This window comes from Eriocheir sinensis, chromosome 5 (genome assembly GCF_024679095.1).
Source record: "Eriocheir sinensis breed Jianghai 21 chromosome 5, ASM2467909v1, whole genome shotgun sequence".
In the NCBI taxonomy this organism is placed as follows: Eukaryota; Metazoa; Arthropoda; class Malacostraca; order Decapoda; family Varunidae; genus Eriocheir; species Eriocheir sinensis.
In genome coordinates this window covers 13,215,827-13,241,410 of record NC_066513.1, presented here as the reverse complement: position 1 = coordinate 13,241,410, position 25,584 = coordinate 13,215,827, and the positions used below count along the sequence as shown (strand labels likewise).

Genomic DNA, 25,584 nt, shown 5'->3' with positions numbered 1-25,584 from the left:
CACAAACGTATTCAATATGTCCTTGCGACAAGGCATCGTCCTTTCGGATTGGAAAAAGGCTAACGTGACACTGATTTTTAAGAAAGGAGACAAAAAAACACCAGGTAACTACCAACCCATTAGTCTAACTTCAATTGTAGGTAAGCTACTTGAGAGCATAATTAGAGACAAAATTGTGAGTTACCTCGAAAGCCACTCATTAATTGGGGATTCACATGGCTTCCGTAACAAAAGATCCTGCCTATCAAACCTAATGACCTTTTATAACGACCTCTTCTCAGTTTATGATGTAACCAAATCATTGGACGTAGTCTATCTTGATTTCTAGAAAGCGTTTGATAAAGTCCCACATCATAAATTACTTTATAAATTAAAGCAAATAGGTATTGACGGGCAAGTAAACCAATGGGTCGCGAATTGGTTGAGCAACAGACAACAAAGAGTAGTGATTGACGGATTTAACTCAGAGTGGGCGCCGGTCACTAGTGGCGTCCCTCAGGGCTCGGTTCTTGGCCCATTGCTCTTCATTATTTACATCAACGACATGGATGTTGGACTCAATAATGGCATTAGTAAATTTGCAGACGACACAAAGATTGGTAACTCGGTTCTCACTGACGAAGACAGGCAAAGCCTCCAAGAGGATTTGCACAAAATTTCAGCTTGGTCGGATAGATGGGAGATTCCCTTTAACGTAGACAAGTGCCAGGTCCTTCAAGTTAGAACAAGAAATAAGAAGTTCGATTACGAAATGCGCGGCGTTAAACTCACAAGCGTTCAATGCGCTAAGGACCTGGGGGTCAAAATCGCGTCAAACCTCAAATTCTTATATCAATGCATCGATGCAGCAAATAAAGCGAACAGATTGTTGGGCTTCATTAAAAGAAACTTTTTATTCAAGAATAAAGATGTAATACTTCCGCTCTACAATAGTTTAGTCAGACCCCACTTGGAATATTCGGTACAGTTTTGGTCTCCTCACTATGCAGAGGACATTGCTAAATTAGATGTTCAGCGTCGGGCAACAAAAATGATCCCTTCCTTGCGAAACAAATCCTACGAAGAAAGGCTTTCCATCCTTAACATGTTCTCTTTTGAGAAACGTCGCCTCCGAGGAAAACTGATCGAATGTTTTAAAATACTTAATGGTTTCACGAATGTAGACAGAACAAAATTGTTTATGATCGATGACACTTTGCGAACGAGGAACAATGGCATAAAACTCAACTGTAGACAAGTAAATTCAGACTGCACCAAATTTTTCTTCACCAACGTTGTAGTGCGAGAATGGAATAAGCTCCCACCGTCAGTGATCCAATGTAACACGATTGACTCTTTTAAAAACAAGCTCGATCGTCACTTCCTTGAACTTAATATTAACTAGAGTAGAAAAGCAACGTTTTGGAGCCATCTGATTAGTGTAGATTCACTTAGGTTTAAAGACAGACCACCTAGTCTGGACCATGGGGTCTGTGTGGTCTGATTTTCTATGTAATTCTATGTAATTCTCTCTCTCTCTCTCTCTCTCTCTCTCTCTCTCTCTCTCTCTCTCTCTCTCTCTCGTGTGTGTGTGTGTGTGTGTGTGTGTGTGTTTCGCCGCATACAGGGTCAGGAAGTAAAAAGGGAAGCATGCACCTTCACTCTTCCCCGCCCCGGCCTATGCATGGTCAATTTTTCCACCAGCATCGACTGAGTGAAGACCATCCCCAAAGCTGTCTATCAAACCAACCGAGATTTACGACGTCGGTCAGATGGAGACTCGGGAGATAGCACATGACAAGCACAAACACGTTGCACGCAAGCAAAGGTCAGGGCTGAATATCTTTCCCTCTAAAGAAGGCGTAAACGGGTTGTAAATTTGCTGCGCTTACAAGAACAAGACAAACATCATGAAATGCAATTCCACAAGTAATGAATGCCTTCCTCGAATAGATAAGAAATTACTGGAGTACACTCCTTTTCAGTAACACATTGGTACTGATGCTGAAATGCATTATGTGATATATGTGATAGTGTTTTTGTGCAACAAAAATGAATTTATAAAAAAATACAATCATACAGCCACACAGTGAGCAGTGTGTAGCGCGCTCGCCTCACAACCTAATCGTCCCGGGTTAGGTTCCGGAGCGGAGTGGAAACGGATGGAGTCTCCTTCAATCAGTGTTCCCCGTCCACCCGCCAGTGAATGGGTACCGGGTGTCAGTCGGGGGTTGTGTCCCGTCTCCCGAGTGAGTGTGGGTTTGAGGTGTGTTTAAAGAGAGAGATGTGGTAACATGCGGCAACAACATCCAGGATGCTGTACAATAATTTAACGGACGCATGCAAAAACTCGCTACCTGCCTACCAAGTCCTCTCACCTGTCTGCCGCTTCCGTATCTTCGCTGGTGTCACTTTCCTTTATCCCGAATAAACCATGATCGTTGACGCACACGATAAAAGGCTTCCCGGTTATCCAAGGCAGCGCCGGAGCGGCCAGGGATAGTAACTGAAACTTCCAAACACAGTGCAAGGAGCACTACGAATGGACTTTTGCCACAAATGCTCCTCTGCCGCTCACATAACTCGCTATGGTTCACGTCATTGCACCATTAGCTTCTCCGTTTCCAAAGAAAAGAAAGTCCAAACACTAGTTCACTGCGGCCCCATGAACGGAACACACCCACACCCACTCACCCACACACACACTGGTTGCCACGGGCAGCGCGGATACCTACTCCCCGCCACACCGACCAAACGTCACTGACTCCGCCGCCCGGTGTTGCAGAGACCAGTCACCGAACGAAGGTGGATAGCTGCGGCATGCCGCGGCGAGCCTTGATTACACAGCCCAACTGACGCCTGCTCCTTCAGGCTTTATTTGTTGCCTGTGCACCCATCGTCGCCGAGTCATGGTCCTCTGCAGGGGAGGTCCTCGGTTTGAGGTGGTCAGTGCTACTATCCGATGGCGATTGTGCAGGATAGTCGATGAATAGGTAACTTAGACGACGTAGAAAAGATAAACTAAAATATGAAAGTTACAGATGTTGGTGTGATTTTTAATCATTAAATTTCGTTCAATCGTAAGATAAAGTATTAAAAATAACTATACCACAGTATTCTAAATGAAACAAACTTTTTCACGTAATATATGGAATTGAGTATGTTGAGCAAATTCACTTAACTGCATAAGATTGTAACTTTTCCTTGCTGTCCTCTGGGCTTCTGGGAGGCCCTGAGGCCCCTGATATGCTCACGCCCGCCCCTCACACGTGCTTTAATTGAGCTGGGCCGCGGCGAGGGTAAACACGCGGCCCAGTCACCACGATCTTGGGCCTTCAAGTCATGTCCTTGAGATGCAGAATTGTGTCTGTGCCTCTGTATGCAAGCGGAAGAAAATGGAACGGGGAAACATTAAGGTTTGATTTACTTTCTTTGGAAACGCATGGGTTCCTGCGTTGTACTTTGACCTGATCGATCGAGCTTCAAACGGAGGCTGGAAAGGGTTCACGTCAGAAGTCAGGATGCTGATGGCCCTGATCAAGGATTCTTTAGAGTCTTAGACAGTTTCCTTGACCCTGATCTTGATCCTAGTTTGGAAGGTATAATCACCAAGGAGTTTTTCTTGGTCATGAGGAGAGGAAGATCGAAAACCCCTGACCAACACAGATGCGCGGGCGTGGGCGCTTGTGTGGGCCGCTCACACATAAAATTATGAGCATGACCGAGTGCGCACGCGTGTGTGTGTGTGTGGGGGGGGGGGGGGTAGGGGTTGGGGGGGTGTACTTCACCATGGTCTGACCACGTGCTGGACTTGCGATCCCCAGCTTGTAAGGAGAGCACGCTAACCACTGCATTACTGAACTGCATGTGTGTGTGTGTGTGTGTGTGTGTGTGTCAGTCAGCAAAGGGATGAATCAGCGCGGCAGCGCCCCTTTCCTCCCTCTCCTCCACTCCCGTGCTCTCCGTGAGGACCGTGACCAGTGACACCTCCCGCACCAAGACCAAGATCAGTCTGGACTCTGAATTGTGGCAAAACAAAAGCAGCAGTACAGAAGTTTTGGACAATAAGATAAAAAAGAACGAAAGAAAAAAGGAAAATAATGGACCCAGACAGTAAAGAGCTATATCAGGGAGTGCCGTTACAAAGGCAAAACTACCGACCGACTACTACTACTACTACGTACAAGCTGTAAGGAATAGTATTGTGCCCCATGTACGTACGATACTGTATGTTCTGTATGTTTTTCCTTTACACAAGAGATGCAGTACAGAGAGATATCCCAAGTCACCGATAACATCAAGATCAAGTTTAAGGTGAAGAAACTTAATTACCTGGTATATATATAAAGTGAGACTGGAACAAATAGAGGATGCAAGATTAGCAAGAAAAGTATAGTTGTGGAATATAAGAGATGGCAAATGGGCGAATAAATGTGGGCGAATGATAGACAGGACTGTTATGCTAAGTAGGTGGGTGTATACCGACCCTTTGAAGATAGGCAGAATGTGTTTGAATGGAGAATAACAAACAGAAATGGAGAAGGGTTTGAGTGGGATGTAAGAAAGTGGAAGAATGTGATAGATATGGCAGTTAAAGATGAGGGATTGATCAAATGGATTGATTGATTGTTTATTGTTGCAGGTAAACAACAAGGGAGAAGGGAGGAACATGCCATCCCAACCCCCAGGCAGGACTGTGTGATTATACAACTATTAATACATGTGTAGGTAGCACCATGAAACTAAAAAAGATACAATGGTGAAAGGAGACTCTCGACTGGTACAGGGAGAAAGAGGCCCCAAAGTGTGAGGTGTGGTATGAGGGAAGCCTGGGAGGTGATCTTTTCCGTGCTAGAGCGCAGTGTCTGGATGTAAATGCAAGGAACTATAGATGGTCGAGTCCCGCAGCAAAGTGTGCCAGATGTGTGACAGGGGTGTGGACGAGACTGTGCATCATGTAGTGCTGGAATGTAAGAAGTGTGACAGAGAGAGAACGAAGATGATGCATGTGTGTCTGAGTGAGATGGGACGTGGAGTGAATGGGAGGACTGGAAGGGAGTGGATGGTACTGGTGCTGGGGCTCAGGGGAGAGACGAGTGGACGAGTGATTGAGGCAGTGAAAGAGTTCTTGGAGAGCATGTGGCGTGCAAGATGTAGGCAATGACATCTTGCCCCGAGTAGCTGAACACCGATTTTCTGTATGTTTTGTTTTTTCTTTCACAGGAGCTGCCGATACAAAGGCCTGGCTGGGAGAAATCTCAAGCCACCTGTGACATCAAGATCAGAGGAAGGGAGTGGATGGTGCTCAATGATGGTGCTGCTGCTGGGGCTCAGTGGAGAGATGAGTGGACGAGTGATTGAGGCAGTAAAAGAGTTCTTGGAGGGCATGTGGCGTGCAAGATGTAGGGAATGATATCTTGCCCCGAGAACATAGACTTTCCGCATGTTTTTTTTTCCTTTCACAGGAACTGCCGATACAAAGGCCTGGCTGGGGAGAAATCCCGAGCCACCTGTGACATCAAGATCAAGATCAAGATCTACTCAGTGAAGAAGAGCCACAAGGGAACTTATATAATTTAACTACTTATTCTGTTTTCCTTCTCTTTAAGTGTCACTGTGCTGAGAGATGAATTACATAAGCAATTAAATACACAGGTACGCTATGGCCCTGAGACTGCTCACCCCTCATCTGTCCTCTGCTGCACTTAATGACCTCAAGCACGCCCGCCTCCTTCTGCCTTGCCCAAGATATACCAGTGTCCTCAGAAGCTACCATGCCATAAGTTCAAGGCGATACACTGCCATGGGAGCCTTGAGGACGAGACCAGCCACTGAGAAGTATGTGTTGGGAGGTGCGGGACATCCTTTAGTAACTTAATCTTATTTTTTTTCTTATTTTTATTCTTGTTCTTATTGTTCTTGTTCCTCTTGGCTCTTGTTCTTGTCTTTCTTGTTCCTCTTGTTCTTAGTTTCGTTCTTGTTCTTGTTCCTCTTTTTCTATTTCTTTGTTTTGTTCTTCTTTCTCTTGTTCTTGTTCTTAGTTTTCTTCTTGTTCTTGTTCCTCTTCTTCTTCTTCTTTTTCTTACACTTAGCCCATTGTTAATATGGAACTAAATGTAGCCATCTCGCGCTAGGTTAATAATGTTGCTGTCTCGCATAAGGTCAATACTGGCATGTTGCATTTTATTTCTCTGAATGCAGTGCAGTAACCAAGAGCTTCCAGGAAACTAAAGAAATTCAAAATATTAATGTATAATGTTTATGAGTGCAGTCTAGTGTAATGGCACCAGAGGGACCAGATCAGGATATATTAGGTTACTATATGTAGTTGGGTTAGGTTAGGTTTGGTTATATTACATTAGATTTAGTTTTGTTCGATTTGTATACGGTAGTTGAATTGTTTACGATAAATGTGTGCTTCACACTTTGCCACTGTTGCCATGGTGGCGGAGAAGGCTACCCTCATCTCCATGTTCCCCCCTTTTTTTTCCGTCTTACACTTAGCCCATACCACCACTGGGCTCTCTTGGGGAAATGTTTAAAACTTCACCTGTCTCATAATCGCATATGAAATAATTTATATCTGATATGCTTTGATGTGGTTTTGATCAGTCCACTGACTATTCCCTGGTAAACCACTAGTTTCTCAAATATCTCTTCACTCTCCACCCTTCCCAAAATTTTGTGATGTCCACATCAAAATAATGCTAATAAATAGCATACACTTCAAAACTCATCAGAAATAAAAGTTTCATCATCACAGTACACAGAAATGAAGGAAAAAATGTACTTATGCCCTCACAAGCCCATGAGCAAGGCAGACCCTACCACCACTGGAGTTGCCGCCTTGACCGCCAGCAAAGCATATCACACTTATTTATATACACAAATACTAAACAAATGTAACCAAACCTAACAACAATTCCCAACCCTAACCAAGGAGAGGTGATGGCCAAGTGGTTACCGTTTGCACATGGTGATCCCAAGAACCCGGGTTCAAGTCCCTCCGTTAGATGTTGACCAGTGGCCGAACATAACCCATATGCTGTTCAGATCTTCAGTCAACCCTTACTTCAGTGACAGGTCAAAAGGAGCATCAGGGGCCATCGTAGGCAGAGCAAGAATCATATACCATGCCAGCCACTGAAAATAAGTTGCCTGCACCACTAAAGGGTAGAGATCGTCCTGCAGGCCCTTCAAAAGAGCCTATTGGTGCTATGGGCAGCACATAAGAAAAAATAGAATAAGATAACCACCTCCAAATAGGGGTCTTTGTCCCTCTTGACCTTTTCATTTAGCCATCTCCACAGCTAACCACTGGAAGATTAGTGTTAAACCTACACAAAGCTAAAATCAATTTACATTGTTTCCCTCTTTTCCAGATTTGTCATCAAACAAAGCCAAGTCACTCTCAGCTCCAGTGTTGGGCCAAACCAGTGCTGGAGTTGTCAGTCAGTTATTCCCACTGATACTGAATTCTGCCTCAGCTGCAAGAGCTTGCAGCCACTGAACAAACAAAGAGACTACTTCACTGTTCTTGGGATCCAGAAGAACTTTAGTATTGACACCAAGGCTCTGGCAAAAAGGTTCAGAATGTTGCAGGCTCAGTATCATCCTGACAGATACACACTTAACCCTGAGGTAAGTGTTTGTCATTACGTACTTAATCCTGTCCCTGGATTATCACAGGGCATATATGAATCATACATGCATTTCTATTTTCATTTTTATGTAAATTTCACTTGTTCAATAATGTTTTTTCTTTTATTATACCTTCTGTGTGATGGTTTACTAATGCTGACATTATTCATAATCCTTCAGAATCTTAGCATGAAAAATCCTTAAGAAAGTGTACATGAGTGGCTCATGTAGCAGCATCTGTGGCAGGAAAGGAATGAATAGCCCATAGCACCTTAAAAACATTAACAAAACAAATCTTCCAACTTCCCCCTCCAGAGAGAGCAACAGTTTGCCCATGACCACTCATCTGCTGTCAACAAGGCGTACCAGTGTCTCCTGCACCCTGTAAGTCGTGCAGTGTACCTGCTGGACCTAGCTGGACAGCCTCTGCACGAAGGCCAGGTAGCAAGAGGCAGTAATTGCCATCTGTAAGGGGTTTAAATATTAATGGGTGGCTGCCATGAAAGGTTGAATAAGCATAAGTTTATCACTGTGAAGAACAGAACCTACCTGTAGCTCTCAGATGAAGTAGTGAAATGCTTTTGGTGGGAAAAGAGCTCATGCACTGACAATAGTAAATGTATAAGCGAAGTGAATTAGTTTTACAAGGGAAGTAGCATAGAGCTGTGAAGGACAGGAAATTAGTAAAGGAATAAAGAAGTTTACAGGGTAGATTTCTAATACAGACTATCTGGTGTTTTCTTATAAGGTGATAAAGCATGAAATGGTACCAAAATGTTTGAAAAAGAAAACATGATAGTCTTGTGAGAAATTACCTTTTCTTTTTAACACCCACCTGGCAGCTAGCAGCCACCATGTCTGTATACATGATGGAGCGGCTGATCACTCGCATGTCTGGTCATATTCTTTGTTGTTATGGTGCTTGTCCATTGCCAACCATTTTTCACTATATATATACTAAACTACCAGAAAGGGATTGGATTTTACACAAGACACCTTGAGCTGACAGACAAAACCTTATATAATTTTAGCCTGTTCTTCACTACTTATGGTGGCTTTACACAGGGTAATGCACTGCAGTTTACAGCCAGTTAGCATAGCCAGGTAGAGGTTCAGGGAACACTCCAGAATGCTGTACAGAAGAGTAAGGCCACCATGCTCCTTTTGTCCAGCCATTAACATCAATCAGAAACTATTATAGAGATTTTGGGATTAAAATGAGTTGAAGGAGGTTATTTAGGTGTGGCAGAGGAGCTCGTAATGGAAATACCAGTGTGAGCATATTAGAAATGCTGTCCAGCACATGACTGTTTTATTGTCTTCCAGGTCGATATGAACTTAGAGTTCCTAATGGCAGTAATGGAGATGAACGAAGAGCTTGCCGAAGCAGAGGACAAAGACACCATTCAAGCTATACGCCAGCGCAACATGACAATTCTGGACAGCTTATTAAAGTAAGTTACAATGCATTTAATGCACTTTCTCACCCATTTAAAGTAATAATTGTCATCATACGGTTCTGCTGCAGTTCCTGTAATGTTAGAAGGAGGCTTCTAGATACTTGTTTTAAGAGATACAGGAAATATCGATATTAGCTTCTTTGAAAAAAATGCCATTCAGAGTAGCCTTGGTTAACCTCTTGACTGCGGATTTCCTACAAGAAGACATAACCAAGCTACAGGAATGGAATAAAAAGTGGCTGCTACAATTCAATGAAGAAAAATGTAAAGTCCTGCACCTTGGAAGGGGATATCCAGCATACCAATACCACATGGGAAACACTCCACTATCCACCACAGAGGCAGAGAAAGACCTGAAAGCATACGTTACCAGGCTACTAGTGAAAGCCAAATCCGTGCAAATCACAGCGGACGGGTTAAGCATCTCAGGTTGTTCTCAGATCTGAGTTAATTACCATGAATGGAACACACATTTAACTCTTGCAAATATTAATCATTATTCACAGAAGCATATTGGAAAACTTGTTTACTTCATTGAACTGTATAGTTATGTGGATAAAACTGTGAGAATGTGTCTCCACAGTCTCCTCTCTTTTAGTAGCTTGTAACACCTTTTGATGTCTACTTATTATGCCTTTTAATGTTTTAACTAACTCAAGAGGCTGTGTTTCTATACTAAAACACAACAGTCAAGTGTTAAAGCATAACACCCATATAGACTCAGCAGGAGGTGTGAGTTTCAGATAATTTGTGTGCAACAACCAGACATGACGAGTCTTTCCTTTGAATGTTAGACTGGATATTAAATCTATCCTAAATACACGTTACACAAAAATCAAACAAACAGGAAGGGGACTTGGAAAAGCTCTCATAAGTAGATGATAAACAAACCTGTTTTTAACTTGAAATCTAAACATAGTAGAGGATGTAACAGTGCTAAAGAAGCTCTTTGTATTCTTTGATGACTAATTGGCAAGATGCAGATTACTCTGAGTATTACACCAAGTAAATAAACACCCCATGCTATTTAAGTCAGGAAGAAAGCTAAAAAAAATTCAGAACAAATTCATAAATCTCCAGATTAAGCCTGAAGGACATATAGCGGAAGCAAATGACAAACTGACTAAAGAGTGTAATGGAGGCAGTACTAAAAAATGGAGGAAAGCACCTGTGAACAGCTGCAGTAAACTAACTAATGCAAAAGATTTCACAAAGAAGTATTGGAAGGGATGATACAGAGTTGGCATAATTGACAAAACTTATCAGCAGCAGGAAAGTTGATGATTTTTGTAAATTTCATATGGTTAAAATTTGAGAACCTTTAGAAAATGGCAGAAACATGAAAACAGGGCAGAAATAACTTGTTTGCTTTAAAAGATACAATTGGAGATGTCATAAATAATATGGAGGAAGTAGTAAGAATTGCATAACAATCTACACTGAATTGTTCAGCAATCAGGATGGGCATTGGGATGATGAGATGAAAAAGGTGCTGAACTTGAAGCTCCTACTGTAAACGAGGATAACTCTCTGAACGCTTTGAAAGAAATGAATACGAGTAAAGTAGATGACCTAACGATAGACCTGATCAACAATGCTGGTAATTTTAAATATAATTTGAATAAATACAAAATGGTTTTGAGTCAGAGTTCCTAGAGCTCAGAAAAATGCCACTTTATATTAATTCATGAAAAAGAAGACATAAAAGATTTAAATTATTGCCAACCAATTTGCTTATTCACTGTAACGGGCAAATATTTTACTAAGAATATCAGACATTAAAACTAACCATCCAAGAGAAAAAATAAATAAATATTGAAGTGGAATCTCAACAAGTAACCACATCCACACCACCAGGAGAATAAGTTTTTTTTTTCCCAACATTCCAACACGTCCCCCTGAGACGTGAGGCAAAGGCAAAGGGTTCCCCACGACTTAAGGCTTTTAAGCTTTATCCATAACATTCATTGCACACCTCACAAGGGATTGTTCACCACCAGTTCGGGAATCACTGCTTTACAAAATTCCTCAATCTAAGATAGGAGAAGCAATTTTACCACAATAGAGGCAAATGCAGACTTATAGTCTTAGCATTGGTTTTACATTATTCATGCAAATTGTCCATCAGGATGGCATGCAAATGGATTATCTTTTTGTTTCTATTCATTCCAGAGAAGCAGACGCTGCTTTCTCCAGCAATGACATTAACACAGCCAGGGTGGTGGTGGCCAAAATCAAGTACTACAACAGCATTTATGAGAAAGTAAAAGCCTTAGAGAGAAAACATGGCATTGTTGAGTAAAGGCAAATCAGTTGCAGCTAAGCTGCAATGTGCAAAAGTAAATAAATCGCATATGTAATAAAATTGTGTAAAAAAATAAATATGTTTTATAATTAGTATTTACTTCAGTTCTGGAATTTAACCTTTTGGGTATCCATGCCCTCATCCCAGAGACATGGTTGTGACAAATGTGTTCCTGAATTCCACCCTGCCATAAGAGGCATCCATAGAGGAAGTGACTCTCACAATACAGGAGGTTAAAGTTATGAACTTAACCCTCTTAACTATTATTGCTGAAAATACTCAACAGAAAGATCATGGCTTTCTTTATACCCTGCCCTGCCTTCATGAAAAACAGGCTCACTAATGACGATTAAGGTAATGATGAAGGAGACACCTTCAGAGCATCAAATCTATTCAAAGGGTGTCAGCCCTACCAGTACGCCAAAAAGGCAATAATTTCAAACCACTCAAAAAGCTGGATCTTATCAGTGCATCAAGAAGCTGAAGCTGACTAGATGTCAAATTATTAAAAAAATAGATGCCTTCAGAGCATCAAAAATGGATCAATGCATCAAAAACTTTAGATCTTTGCAAAGTGTCAAAAATATCATCAGATCTTAGCAAAGCATCAAAGCACACTATGTACTGGTACATCTTTAGCTACTGTTTACCTTCCTGAGCAGAAAATAGAATGAATGGTAGAGACCTTATTTTTGGGGGAAGGAGGCACCTATCTTTCAGCCACCTCTTGGATTTTTTTTTAGGTGAGGTAGCGGCTTTTTTTTTTTTTTTTGTTTGCTTTTGTGCCCTTGAACTCTCTCCCTTTGCTAAAAAAAAAAAAAAAAAAAACTACTGTTACCCAGGTTTTCCCAGGTACCTACTTATTGATTAGCCTGAAAGAAATGATGAACAACTGGGTGAGGTGCCTGCCGACTGTCTGGGTCAGAATTTGATTCTGGACCCGTGGATTCCTAGCCAGAAATGCTAACCTCTAATGTGAAGGGAAAAATTATGATAAACTAGTAGGATATCCAGGGTGCAGTGGCAGGAAGGTGGATGGCTTGGAATTGGCAGAGGAAGGAAAGGCAAGGAGAAGGGTATCAGAGGTATACTTGCAGGAAGTAACAAAAGATAGGTTAGGATACAACAAGGGAGACTATCCCAATTAATGTTGCAGTTGTGATGGAAAAGTGGTTAGGTGACAGTTATGCATATGTGAGCTGAAAGTGAGGAAAACTGGGGAAAATAAGAAGCTGTGTGATGCCTTTATGGCAATTTGTTAAGGACACAAAAGCCTAAATAGTGCATCAGTAAATAATAATGTTCATATGCTCCACAGAAAAGGCTAATTTAAGAATTAGACATTGAAGAATCAAGTGATGTATAGGAATAAAGGTGCAGAATCAGCAATATGCTTCACCATTCTAAGCAATGCAGTGATAAAAAAAAAACTGGAGGATGTTGAAAATTAAGAAAGATATATGTTTGTTTTGGTTTTAGGTTATGTTAGGTTAAGTTTAGTGTATCTTCAAACACATGATAGCCAGCACCTTACGGTATAAATCAACAAAGAATGACCTCACTTTGTTGTATAGAAAGTCTCGTTAATAAGGAAGCATATATGAATTTTCTGAGTTGAGACCAATAGTAACTACAGTCACCATCGTTCCGCATGAACTTATCGCATGAATTTGTCAGACGATCAGGATCGTTTCCGCCTGCAAATTTCCGCCTTTGTTTACATTTCCAAGACCAAGACCGAGACTTTCCTGCAGTGACAGCCTTCCTCATCCTGGTGTCACTTCTGGCAGTGAGAGGTGTCACTATCCAATTCTTCAGAGTCTCATGATCCTCTAAACTCAGCTCTTTTAACAGCCTGCCAACCATGAGCGCATCCATGCACGCTTTTTGGCTTGTTTATCAAATTTTTGATGTCAAATTATTTGACATGAATTTGATCGTGTGTTTGATGTCAAATCTTTAATCATCTGATTTCAGTAGATATTTTTGATTTGACATCAAGCAAATTAGTTAGTGATTGGACATAATCAGAGGAGGACGTGCACGGCTCATCGTCATCATGGCTCCATCGAAACAGGAAAATAAATTTCTTAAAAGAAATGGGTTATGAGACTCTGTTACTCTTCTGAATCTTTTCATTTTGTTATTCATTTTGTTATCATTCACACTAATTTACTTTATTAATGAATGTTTTATTTTGCATTATATATTTTGTCAGAATGAGGTACATTTGAACATATATTGTTCATTTAAGAATTATGTATTTACGTTTATTTAGTATATTCATCTGAATCTTTTCATTTTGTTATCATTCACACTAATTTACTTATACGAGTAATGAATGTTTTTTTGCTTTTGTCAGAATGAGGTACATTTGAATATATATTGTTTATTTATGAATTATTTATTTATGTTTACTTAGTAGGCCTATATTCTTCTGAATCTTTTCAGTTTGTTAACATTCTTCTAGAATATGTTTATATAAAATTTCATTTCATTATTGTTATTCATAATTTAGTTCACTAATAAAAATGCATTGGAAAAATCAGCATCGCAAGCATGTGTTAATGGCGTTGCAAGTATCTATAACGATACCACCAATGGCTTGAGGAGAAATGGCACTCAGAATTTCAGGTCTTGAATGTGTTACCAGTAGCCAAGTTCAAATGGTGATATCATAACTGTGTTTTCTTTGGTTATGTATGGTCTCACAAGATCTAATAGTTTGTCAAATGATTCTCCATCCATAAGTTCTTGAAAACATCAGGTTCACTAATTCTTAATTCATTTAATAAAGGAACATGGCCAAATCTTTCGTCTCTTTCGTTTCTGTGAATTTGATGAGAAGTTTGTCAAACCGTCAAATAATTTGACATCAAGTTTCAGACGAAACACCGTTTGTGTGTGACAGGCCGCAGCCAAGATATCGACGATTTTCAGAAAACAACGGAACATTATCCTAAAAAAAACACTGCAGTGTTGCCAGATTGGGCTACTTATCGCAAATTGGGCTACTTTTGGGAACGAAAAAAACATGTTTTATATGACGTGTCAGAGGTGACTTCCCCAAATGCATATTTTCCCATAGGGTTATAGTCCCGCCGTTCGCGGTTTCGCGCATCGCGCCGAAGTCCGGGAACGAAATACCCGCGAACGGCGGGGGATGACTGTATCGGGTTTTGTTAGCTTACTTAAGGAAGACAACAAAATGAAGACCCACAGCAGTCATGAATACTGAGGCATATAAACTGGGGATGATTATTAGTGAGAACTTGACAAAAATAAATACTAACATACTGGGAGAGGAGCAAAGTGAGTGAGTGCACATGAGTGGTCGTGGTCCTGAGCGGATGTGCGTTGCGTCTAGCTCCACATAGAAGTGTTGACATGGTTGTCAGGGCTAAGGGACTGGGGGGTTTGTATTATGTTTTGTGGAATTCTCAGGCGAGAAGTGGATTGGATGCTGTTTGTGTCTCAGGTGGTGTCACGTGAAGTGTGCTAATTTGTCTGGGATCAAGCAGGATAATATACCCAAAATAAATTGGATATGCACCCCATGCCTCCATAAAGCATCTCTGGCTACCAGCATTGTGGAAAAATTGGATGAATTCAAGCAAGAAGTATCTAAAGAAATATCTGTGGTTAAAGATGAGGTTGAATCAAGGGCTGAGAAGGTGCAAGAGGAGCTGGGATCAGTTGTTGACACGCTTCGTGCTGAGCATGCTGAATCCAGTTGGGCTGAGGTGGCGAAGAGAGGCAAGAAAGTGAAGAAGAATCTCCTAGTTGTGAAAGCTTCTACCCAGGAAAAGAAGGCAACAGATATGAAGGATGAAGTCTCCCAGGTATTGAATGGCATTCAAATAACTGATTCAAGATTCACAAATGGGGGTAATATTGTCATGAACTTTGACAATGAGAGTACAAGGGCTGAGGCTGCTCAGAAATTGGAGTCTTTTGAGCAAATTAGTACTAAGAGTGTTGGAAAGCCAAAACCAAAGATCATGATATGCAATGTGCATAAAGAGGAGACCAAGGAAAAAATAAAGGAGACCATCTTAGACTGCAATGAGTTCTTACATACAATTCAGGGTGTTGAGAATAAAACTGAGCTGATTTTTAGTAAGCCTACAGCTGGTGGCAAGATGCACTACATTTTGAGGTGCGACCCAACCGTGAGAGGGCTGATTTACAAGAATCATGACAAGTTAAAATTAGAATGGGGAATATACACAGTGAGAGACAGATACCATGCAATTATATGTTATCATTGTCAGAGATACGGCCATCTTGAGGTCAACTGTACTGCTAAGAGCAATGGAGAAGCTCCAAAATGTTATAAATGCACTGGTGATCATAAATCTAAGGATTGCTCCAAGGCTGAGAAGAAATGCATAAATTGTGTGAAGTACAAGAAGCCTGAAATCAACCACTCAGTGAATGACCAGTGTTGTGTAGTTCTTCAGACTGAAATTGGGAGAATTCATAACATAACTGATCATGGCTATTAATTAGTGTTTGTACTCGAAGATGAATTGTGTGTGATAAGTGTTCAGTGAGTTGGAAATAATTGTTGGATATTTTAATTGTGATACTATAACGAAAACATCAGACATACGAAAACTGAACCAATGGGTATTTGTGATACTATGAAAAGGAAAGATATTGGTATTAGTACAAACCTAAACATGGCTAAGTGACTAAGATAATGCAAAGTTTATTAAAAGGACATCAGTAGACTATTCATGAAAGCAATCTAAGACTCACTCACTCACTACGATGTTTGAGAATAAGTGCACTGAGGATTACTATTGAGGCTAACATTGTAGTTGTTGATGGCCTGAAACCCCATCAGTGGTATCAAAGTGGGCTTAGGAAAGGTAGAGGGGGAGTGGAAAATATGTATACACTGAAAAAAGATTATTGAAAGGAATAGAAAGCAGGGGAGGGAGGGAAGGAGCTATATTTAGTGTTTATAAATAGTATACCTTCTATCCATTCGAAATTGACCTCTCTTTCAGCCATTATCTTCTTTCTTAGGATCAGTGCTAGCAGGCTTTTTTGTTCTTTTATATATTTTTGCCCTTGAGATACTTCCTTTAATGTAGAAAAATAAATAAAAAACTTACCTTGTGATGATTTTCAGGTTGGGCTGCATCTACAGGAACTGCCGTGGTATCCTTTCTGCCCCTAATGTCGGGGAATACTGTGCTCCAGGTCATTGTAGAGGGGCCACATTGGGTATGAAGGCAGTGGTGAGTCTTCAATCTTCTGAAGGAAGTTTCCACACGAGAGGCTGACATATTTCTCAGGTATGGACTGTTGACTAACATTGGCCTACTGCTGAAACTGTTGGCTCTGAGATTCATATTCAGTGTTGAGCTCCCATTACCACTACTACCCAAGGCCACTGAGAAGATTGTCCGGGATTTCATAAGGTCACCAAGAAGATTGTCCGGGTTTTCATAAGGCCACTGAGAAGATTGTCCGGGTTTTCATAAGGTCACCAAGAAGATTGTCCGGGTTTTCATAAGGCCACTGAGAAGATTGTCCAGGTTTTCATAAGGCCACCGAAAAGATTGTCCGGGTTTTCATAAGGCCACCGAAAAGATTGTCCAGGTTTTCATAAGGCCACCGAAAAGATTGTCCAGGTTTTCATAAGGCCACTGAGAAGATTGTCCGGGTTTTCATAAGGCCACTGTCCGGGTTTTCATAAGGCCACCAAGAAGATTGTCCGGGTTTTCATAAGGTCACCGAGAAGATTGTCCGGGTTTTCATAAGGCCACCAAGAAGATTGTCTGGGTTTTCATAAGGCCACTGAGAAGATTGTCCGGGTTTTCATAAGGCCACCAAGAAGATTGTCTGGGTTTTCATAAGGCCACTGAGAAGATTGTCCGGGTTTTCATAAGGTCACCGAGAAGATTGTCTGGGTTTTCATAAGGTCACCGAGAAGATTGTCTGGGTTTTCATAAGGCCACTGAGAAGATTGTCTGGGTTTTCATAAGGTCACCGAGAAGATTGTCCGGGTTTTCATAAGGCCACTGAGAAGATTGTCTGGGTTTTCATAAGGTCACCGAGAAGATTGTCCGGGTTTTCATAAGGTCACCGAGAAGATTGTCTGGGTTTTCATAAGGTCACCGAGAAGATTGTCTGGGTTTTCATAAGGTCACCGAGAAGATTGTCCGGGTTTTCATAAGGTCACCGAGAAGATTGTCTGGGTTTTCATAAGGTCACCGAGAAGATTGTCCGGGTTTTCATAAGGTCACCGAGAAGATTGTCTGGGTTTTCATAAGGTCACCGAGAAGATTGTCTGGGTTTCATAAGGTCACCGAGAAGATTGTCCGGGTTTTCATAAGGTCACCGAGAAGATTGTCTGGGTTTTCATAAGGTCACCGAGAAGATTGTCTGGGTTTTCATAAGGCCACTGAGAAGATTGTCTGGGTTTTCATAAGGTCACCGAGAAGATTGTCCGGGTTTTCATAAGGTCACCGAGAAGATTGTCTGGGTTTTCATAAGGTCACCGAGAAGATTGTCTGGGTTTTCATAAGGCCACTGAGAAGATTGTCTGGGTTTTCATAAGGTCACCGAGAAGATTGTCCGGGTTTTCATAAGGTCACCGAGAAGATTGTCTGGGTTTTCATAAGGTCACCGAGAAGATTGTCTGGGTTTTCATAAGGCCACTGAGAAGATTTTCCAGGTTTTCATAAGGTCACCGAGAAGATTGTCCAGGTTTTCATTAGGCCACTGAGAAGATTTTCCAGGTTTTCATAAGGTCACCGAGAAGATTGTCCAGGTTTTCATAAGGCCACCAAGAAGATTGTCCAGGTTTTCATAAGGCCACCAAGAAGATTGTCCAGGTTTTCATAAGGTCACCGAGAAGATTGTCTGGGTTTTCATAAGGCCACTGAGAAGATTTTCCAGGTTTTCATAAGGCCACTGAGAAGATTTTCCAGGTTTTCATAAGGCCACTGAGAAGATTTTCCAGGTTTTCATAAGGCCACCAAGAAGATTGTCTGGGTTTTCATAAGGCCACTGAGAAGATTTTCCAGGTTTTCATAAGGCCACCGAGAAGATTGTCTGGGTTTTCATAAGGCCACTGAGAAGATTTTCCAGGTTTTCATAAGGCCACCGAGAAGATTGTCTGGGTTTTCATAAGGCCACTGAGAAGATTTTCCAGGTTTTCATAAGGCCACCGAGAAGATTGTCTGGGTTTTCATAAGGCCACTGAGAAGATTTTCCAGGTTTTCATAAGGCCACTGAGAAATTGCCCGGGTTTTCATAAGGCCACTGAGAAGATTGTCCGGGTTTTCATAAGGCCACCGAGAAGATTGTCCAGGTTTTCATAAGGCCACCAAGAAGATTGTCCAGGTTTTCATAAGGCCACCAAGAAGATTGTCCGGGTTTTCATAAGGCCACCAAGAAGATTGTCCGGGTTTTCATAAGGCCACCAAGAAGATTGTCCAGGTTTTCATAAGGCCACCAAGAAGATTGTCCGGGTTTTCATAAGGCCACCAAGAAGATTGTCCAGGTTTTCATAAGGCCACCAAGAAGATTGTCCAGGTTTTCATAAGGCCACTGAGAAGATTGTCCAGGTTTTCATAAGGTCACCAAGAAGATTGTCCAGGTTTTCATAAGGCCACCGAGAAGATTGTCTGGGTTTTCATAAGGCCACTGAGAAGATTTTCCAGGTTTTCATAAGGCCACTGAGAAGATTTTCCAGGTTTTCATAAGGCCACCAAGAAGATTGTCTGGGTTTTCATAAGGCCACTGAGAAGATTGTCCAGGTTTTCATAAGGCCACTGAGAAGATTGTCCGGGTTTTCATAAGGCCACTGAGAAGATTGTCCAGGTTTTCATAAGGCCACTGAGAAGATTGCCTGGGTTTTCATAAGGCCACCAAGAAGATTGTCCAGGTTTTCATAAGGCCACCAAGAAGATTGTCCGGGTTTTCATAAGGCCACTGAGAAGATTGTCTGGGTTTTCATAAGGCCACTGAGAAGATTGTCTGGGTTTTCATAAGGTCACCGAGAAGATTGTCCGGGTTTTCATAAGGCCACCAAGAAGATTGTCCAGGTTTTCATAAGGTCACCAAGAAGATTGTCTGGGTTTTCATAAGGCCACTGAGAAGATTGTCTGGGTTTTCATAAGGCCACCGAGAAGATTGTCCGGGTTTTCATAAGGTCACCGAGAAGATTGTCCGGGTTTTCATAAGGCCACCAAGAAGATTGTCCAGGTTTTCATAAGGTCACCAAGAAGATTGTCTGGGTTTTCATAAGGCCACTGAGAAGATTGTCTGGGTTTTCATAAGGCCACTGAGAAGATTGTCCAGGTTTTCATAAGGCCACCAAGAAGATTGTCTGGGTTTTCATAAGGCCACTGAGAAGATTGTCTGGGTTTTCATAAGGCCACTGAGAAGATTGTCCAGGTTTTCATAAGGCCACCAAGAAGATTGTCCAGGTTTTCATAAGGCCACTGAGAAGATTGTCCAGGTTTTCATAAGGCCACCAAGAAGATTGTCTGGGTTTTCATAAGGCCACTGAGAAGATTGTCTGGGTTTTCATAAGGCCACCAAGAAGATTGTCCGGGTTTTCATAAGGTCACCGAGAAGATTGTCTGGGTTTTCATAAGGCCACTGAGAAGATTTTCCAGGTTTTCATAAGGCCACTGAGAAGATTTTCCAGGTTTTCATAAGGCCACTGAGAAATTGTCCGGGTTTTCATAAGGCCACTGAGAAGATTGTCCGGGTTTTCATAAGGCTACCGAGAAGATTGTCCGGGTTTTCATAAGGCCACTGAGAAGATTGTCCGGGTTTTCATAAGGCCACTGAGAAGATTGTCCGGGTTTTCATAAGGCCACTGAGAAGATTGTCCGGGTTTTCATAAGGCCACTGAGAAGATTGTCCGGGCTTTCATAAGGCCACCGAGAAGATTGTCCAGGTTTTCATAAGGCCACTGAGAAGATTGTCCGGGTTTCATAGGTGTTTTTCCCGTTCAAGATGCAGAAGCCGTGTAAAACTATCACTAGGATTACAAAATAGCCCATTGAAATCCAGACAACTTCCACATAAGGCTATACACACAGGTAAACAATGGCGCCGATATGTTAATGAGTTAGACAAAGTTAGGTTTCAGTTTGGTTAGATTCGTTTAGCTTGTTTGACAGAAATATGTGTGATATGCTTCGTGTTGCATCTTTGTTGTCGAGGAGATAATAATAATAATAATAATAATAATAAATTATTATTATTATTATTATTATAATCAAACTATTGATCTTGGCTACATTGAAGAGAGAGAGAGAGAGAGAGAGAGAGAGAGAGAGAGAGAGAGAGAGAGAGAGAGAGAGAGAGAGAGAGAGAGAGAAGTTACAATGAGTTAAAAAAACAGATATAGTATGTTATGCACGGGACATGAGCGGCGATCATGTTAGTGCTTGTACAATCATCGTCAGAGGTAGTTATTCGCGTTTGGTATTGAGGATATGTTATCAACTTATCAGACATGTCTGATGATGATTCAGTAACTAATAAAAATAATGTAAAACCGAGTGAGAGTACCGTCATTTAATATGCCCCAACGAGAGGCAACACCAACATATATAAGGTGGGTTTAAAAAAAATTAACTTTGCTAAACCAGTTTTTGCATGTTTTTCCATTAGCTTACAATTGCTTAGGCTTTTTTAAGCTCATAAAAAAAATGGCCGGCACCACGGACGGGTCCGGGGTTGAAATGGCCGGCACCACGCAGGTTAAAGAAGACTCGCAGTGTAGTAGTTTAGTATGTCTATTTAGTATTTAATTTTGAACAATAACTGAAAAGTCAGAATGATTGAATCACTGATTCTGATGACTGATACTGATTGACTGATTGGGTCTGATTCACTAATAAAAAATAAAAAAATTCTGTGAGCATGCTGCGCTGCAAATGTCATCTTCGATAGTTTTCAAAGTACTGCAAAAAAGTACCGCAGGATTTTTTAGTGCGGTCTGCGGCATTTTCAGAAATTTTTGCAGTAGTGCGGTACTTTTTTTGTGATGCGGTACTACTGCACTACCACACTAGGTACTGCACTTGCCCACCTCTGGAAAGTACCATTGATCTCAATATTCCCCAGTTCGAGTGGTATAATGCATCCTAACTAGTGAGAAAAATGTAGTGAAGTGATGAGATTGAAAGGCAAGTTGGTGATGAAGCAGACGAATTAAAGGATTGAGCAAAGGCGAACCCACGAAGCGATTCACGAAGTAATATAGATAACAACCATAATATACATTACTGACCTTCAAGAATGATTAAAAACGAAGATTAATACCAAAATAACACCAATGTTAACACTGCTCATGGCGATTCTTTCTTCCTTCTCTTGCGTCAGATAATAATATGCATCATGAGTCAGAAAATTCATAAGCAAACAAACTAGAAAGCCACGAAAAACACAAAACATCACCAGTTGACCAACAGAAAACCCTTCCCTCCACACCTTGGAGAGCTATGTGCAGGAAAGAATGGGATGGTATTTTCAACTACTTTGCTTCTTTAACCAGTAATTGCTGTTGTGCTGAAGTCAAGATTGGGTTATTTTATACATTTAATACATATTTATAATGTGGGCAGTGGTGCCCCTGTGGCATTGAACACTTTTTTAACAGTATGATACTGAATATCAAATTCTCAACTAAATCGACAGTAAAACAGAAGGAAAATACCTACAGGTATTAGTAAAAATTTTGTTAGTTTCTTTTCTTAACTGCATCCTCTGGCACACAAAAAAGTAAACAATAATAAAAAAAAAAGCCCACTACTCGCTGCTCACAAAAAGAATCTAAAGAGGTGGCCGAAAGAGAGGTCAATTTCAGGAGGAGAGGTGTCCAGATACCCTTCTCTTGAAAGAGTTCAAGTCGTAGGCAGGAGGAAATACAGAAGAAGGAAGATTGTTCCAGAGTTTACCAGCGTGAGGGATGAAAGAGTGAAGATGCTGGTTAACTCTTGCATAAGTGATTTGGACAGTATAGGGATGAGCATGAGTAGAAAGTCACGTGCAGTGGGGCCGCGGGAGGGGGGGAGGCATGTAGTTAGCAAGTTCAGAAGAGCAGTCAGCATGAAAATATCGATAGAAGATAGAGAGGCAACATGGCGGCGGAAATTAAGAGGTAGAAGACTATCAGTAAGAGGAGGAGAGCTGATGAGACGAAGAGCCTTAGACTCCACTCTGTCCAAGAGAGCTGTGTGAGTGGAGCCCCCCCACACGTGAGATGCATACTCCATACGAGGGCGGACAATGTCCCTGTATATGGATAGCAACTGTGCGGGGGAGAAGAACTGGCGGAGACGATACAGAATGCCCAACCTCGAGGAAGCTGATTTAGTGAGAGAAGAGATGAGAAGTTTCCAGTTAAGATTTTGAGTTAAGGATAGGCCAAGGATGTTTAGTGTTGAAGATGGTGACAGCTGAGTGTTGTCAAAGAATAGGGGATAGGTGTTTGGAAGATTGTGTCGAGTTGATAGGTGGAGAAATTGGGTTTTTGAGGCATTGAAGGACACAATCGGAAATGATAGTAAGGTCTGAGGTTAAGTGTTCTGCAGCCTCCAGCCTGGAGTCATGTAATTGCTGTTGAGAGGGCCTTCTGTTGAAAGAAGTTGAATAATGCAGAGTGGAGTCATCAGCGTATGAGTGGATAGGACAGTTTGTTGTGGAAAGAAGATCATTGATGAATAACAGGAAGAGAGTGGGTGATAGGACAGAGCCCTGTGGAACACCACTGTTGATAGGTTTATGAGAAGAACAGTGACCGTCTACCACAGCAGAGATAGAACGGCCGGAAAGGAAACTGGAGTTAAAGGAACAGAGAGAAGGATAGAATCCGAAAGAGGGCAGTTTAGAAAGCAAAGACTTGTGCCAGACTCTATTGAAGGCTTTCGATATGTCTAGTGCAACTGAGAAAGTTTCACCGAAACGGCTAAGAGAGGATGACCAAGAATCAGTTAAGAGAGCAAGAAGATCGCCAGTAGAACGCCCCTTATGGAACCCATACTGGTGATCAGATAGAAGGTTAGAAGTGGAAAGGTGCTTTTGAATCTTCCGGTTAAGGATTGATTCAAAAGCTTTAGATAGACAAGAAAGTAAAGCTATTGGGCGGTAGTTTGAGGGGTTGGAACGGTCACCCTTCTTAGGCACAGGCTGTACGAAGGCATACTTCCAGCAGGAAGGAAAGGTAGATGTTGATAGGCAGAGGCGAAAGAGTTTGACCAGGCAGGGTGTCAGCACAGAAGCACAGTTTTTAAGGACAATAGGAGGCACTCCATCAGGTCCATAAGCCTTCTGAGAGTTGAGGCCAGAGAGGGCATAGAAAACATCATTAGGAAGAATCTTAATAACAGGCATAAAGGAGTCAGAGTGGGGATGAGTAATAGGAATATGCCCAGAATCATCCAGAGTGGAGTTGTTACAGAAAGTTTGAGCGAAGAGTTCAGCCTTAGAAATAGAAGAGACGGCAGTGCTGCCGTCTGGGTTAAGAAGAGTACTCAGTACTCAGCACACTGGGCTCTCCGTCAATATATGTCTTCACGTAAGGCAACCATCTGCTGTTTGGATAGCATTCACCTAAGAGGAAGTCTTGGAGAAGAGATTTTTTAGCAAAACAACTTCTGACTGTGGACATTCTCCAATGCACTTCTTTGTAGCTTGGAGTTTCATGTTTGAAGGAGTGAGTGAGTGGCCATGGTTGTGATCGGATGTGTTGCGTCTTGCTCCATGTGGAAAGTGCTTTGTCGACATGGCTGGCAGGGCCAGGGGCGTGAGGGATTTGTGTTACGTTTGTGAGGATTTCACAGGCGAGAAGTGGATTGGATGCTGTTTGTGTCCTAAATGATGTCATGTGAAGTGTGCTCATTTGTCTGGCATTAAGTAGGATAATACCTAAAATTAATTGGATTTGCACCCCATGCCTCCATAAAGTGTCTCTGGGTACCAAAATTGTGGAAAAATTGGATGAATTCAAGCAAGAATTATCTAAAGAAATATCTATATCTGTGGTTAAAGATGAGGTTGAATCAAGGGCTGAGAAGGTGCACGAGGAGCTGGGATCAGCTGCTGACGCGGTTCGTGCAGACAAAGCAAATCTTAGTTGGGCTGAGGTGGTGCATATCATGATCTTTGGTTTCATCTTTCCAGCACTCTTAGTAGTATTAATTTGCTCAAAAGACTCCAATTTTGGGGCAGCCTCAGCCCCTGTACACTCATTATCAAAGTTCATATTACCTCCATTTGTGAATCTTGAATCAGTTATTTGAATGCCATTCAATGCCTGGGAGACTTCATCCTTCATATCTGTTGCCTTTTTTTCCTGGGTAGAAGCTTTCACAACTAGATTCTTCTTAATTTTCCTGTCTCTCTTTACCACCTCAGCCCAACTAAGATTTGCTTTGTCTGCACGAACCGCGTCAGCAGCTGATCCCAGCTCCTCGTGCACCTTCTCAGTCCTTGATCCAGCCTCATCTTTAACCACAGATATAGATATTTCTCTAGATTATTCTTGCTTGAATTCATCCAATTTCTCCACAATTTTGGTAGCCAGAGACCAAGGAAGAAACAAAGGAGACCATCTTGGACTGCAGTGAGTTCTTACGCACAATTCAGTGTTGAGAATAAGATTTAGCTGATTTTTAGTTAGCCTGCAGCTGGCGGCACGATGCACTACATTTTGAGGTGTGACCCAACTGAAAGAGCTGACTTACAAGAATCACGACAAGTTAAAATTAGAATTGGGAATATACACAATGAGAGACAGATACCATGCAATTCTATGTTACCATTGTCAGAGATATGGCCATCTTGAGGCCAACAGTTACTGTACTGCCAAGACCAATGGAGAAGCCCCAAAATGTTTCAAATGTGCTGTTGATCATAAATCAAAGGAGTGCATCATGGCTGAGAAGAAATGCATAAATTGTGTGAGGTACAGTACAAGAAGTCTGAAATCTGCCACTCAGCTACTGAATGACCAGTGTTGTGTAGTACGTCAGACTGAAATTGAGGGAATTTGTAACATAACTGATCATGGCTATTAATTAGTGTTTATACTCAGACAAATTGTGTGTTAATTGTTAGTGAGTTGGAAATAATTTAGTGTGAACCTAAACACGGCAAAGTGACTATGATGATGCCTAGTTTATTAAAAGGGCATCAGTAGGCTATTCATGAAAG

The 25,584-nt window shown here is 41.5% G+C and overlaps 1 protein-coding gene and 1 long non-coding RNA gene across 9 annotated transcripts in view; both read left to right on the top strand.

Moving 5' to 3' along the window:
• Positions 1-5,267: 5,267 nt before the first annotated feature.
• Positions 5,268-25,584, top strand: part of LOC126984441 (co-chaperone protein HscB-like) — a 24,986-nt gene continuing 4,669 nt past the window's right edge. The window contains exons 1-6 of one of the 7 annotated variants that reach the window (XM_050838073.1): positions 5,268-5,381; positions 5,635-5,817; positions 7,362-7,620; positions 7,936-8,061; positions 8,947-9,074; positions 16,529-16,694. In XM_050838073.1, coding sequence (XP_050694030.1) covers positions 5,380-5,381; positions 5,635-5,817; positions 7,362-7,620; positions 7,936-8,061; positions 8,947-9,074; positions 16,529-16,682 — 852 coding nt within the window. In that variant the 5' untranslated portion in view covers positions 5,268-5,379 and the 3' untranslated portion in view covers positions 16,683-16,694. The other 6 variants (XM_050838083.1, XM_050838127.1, XM_050838138.1 and 3 more) reach the window with 6 other exon arrangements.
• On the top strand, positions 17,950-19,459 carry LOC126984448 (uncharacterized). Of its 2 annotated transcripts, XR_007736749.1 has the most exons (4): positions 17,950-18,250; positions 18,890-19,006; positions 19,167-19,230; positions 19,295-19,459. It is a non-coding gene; the product is annotated as an uncharacterized LOC126984448 (long non-coding RNA). The 2 variants fall into 2 exon arrangements; XR_007736747.1 differs by lacking the exon at positions 19,295-19,459 and having other exon boundaries at positions 18,858-18,985; positions 19,178-19,253.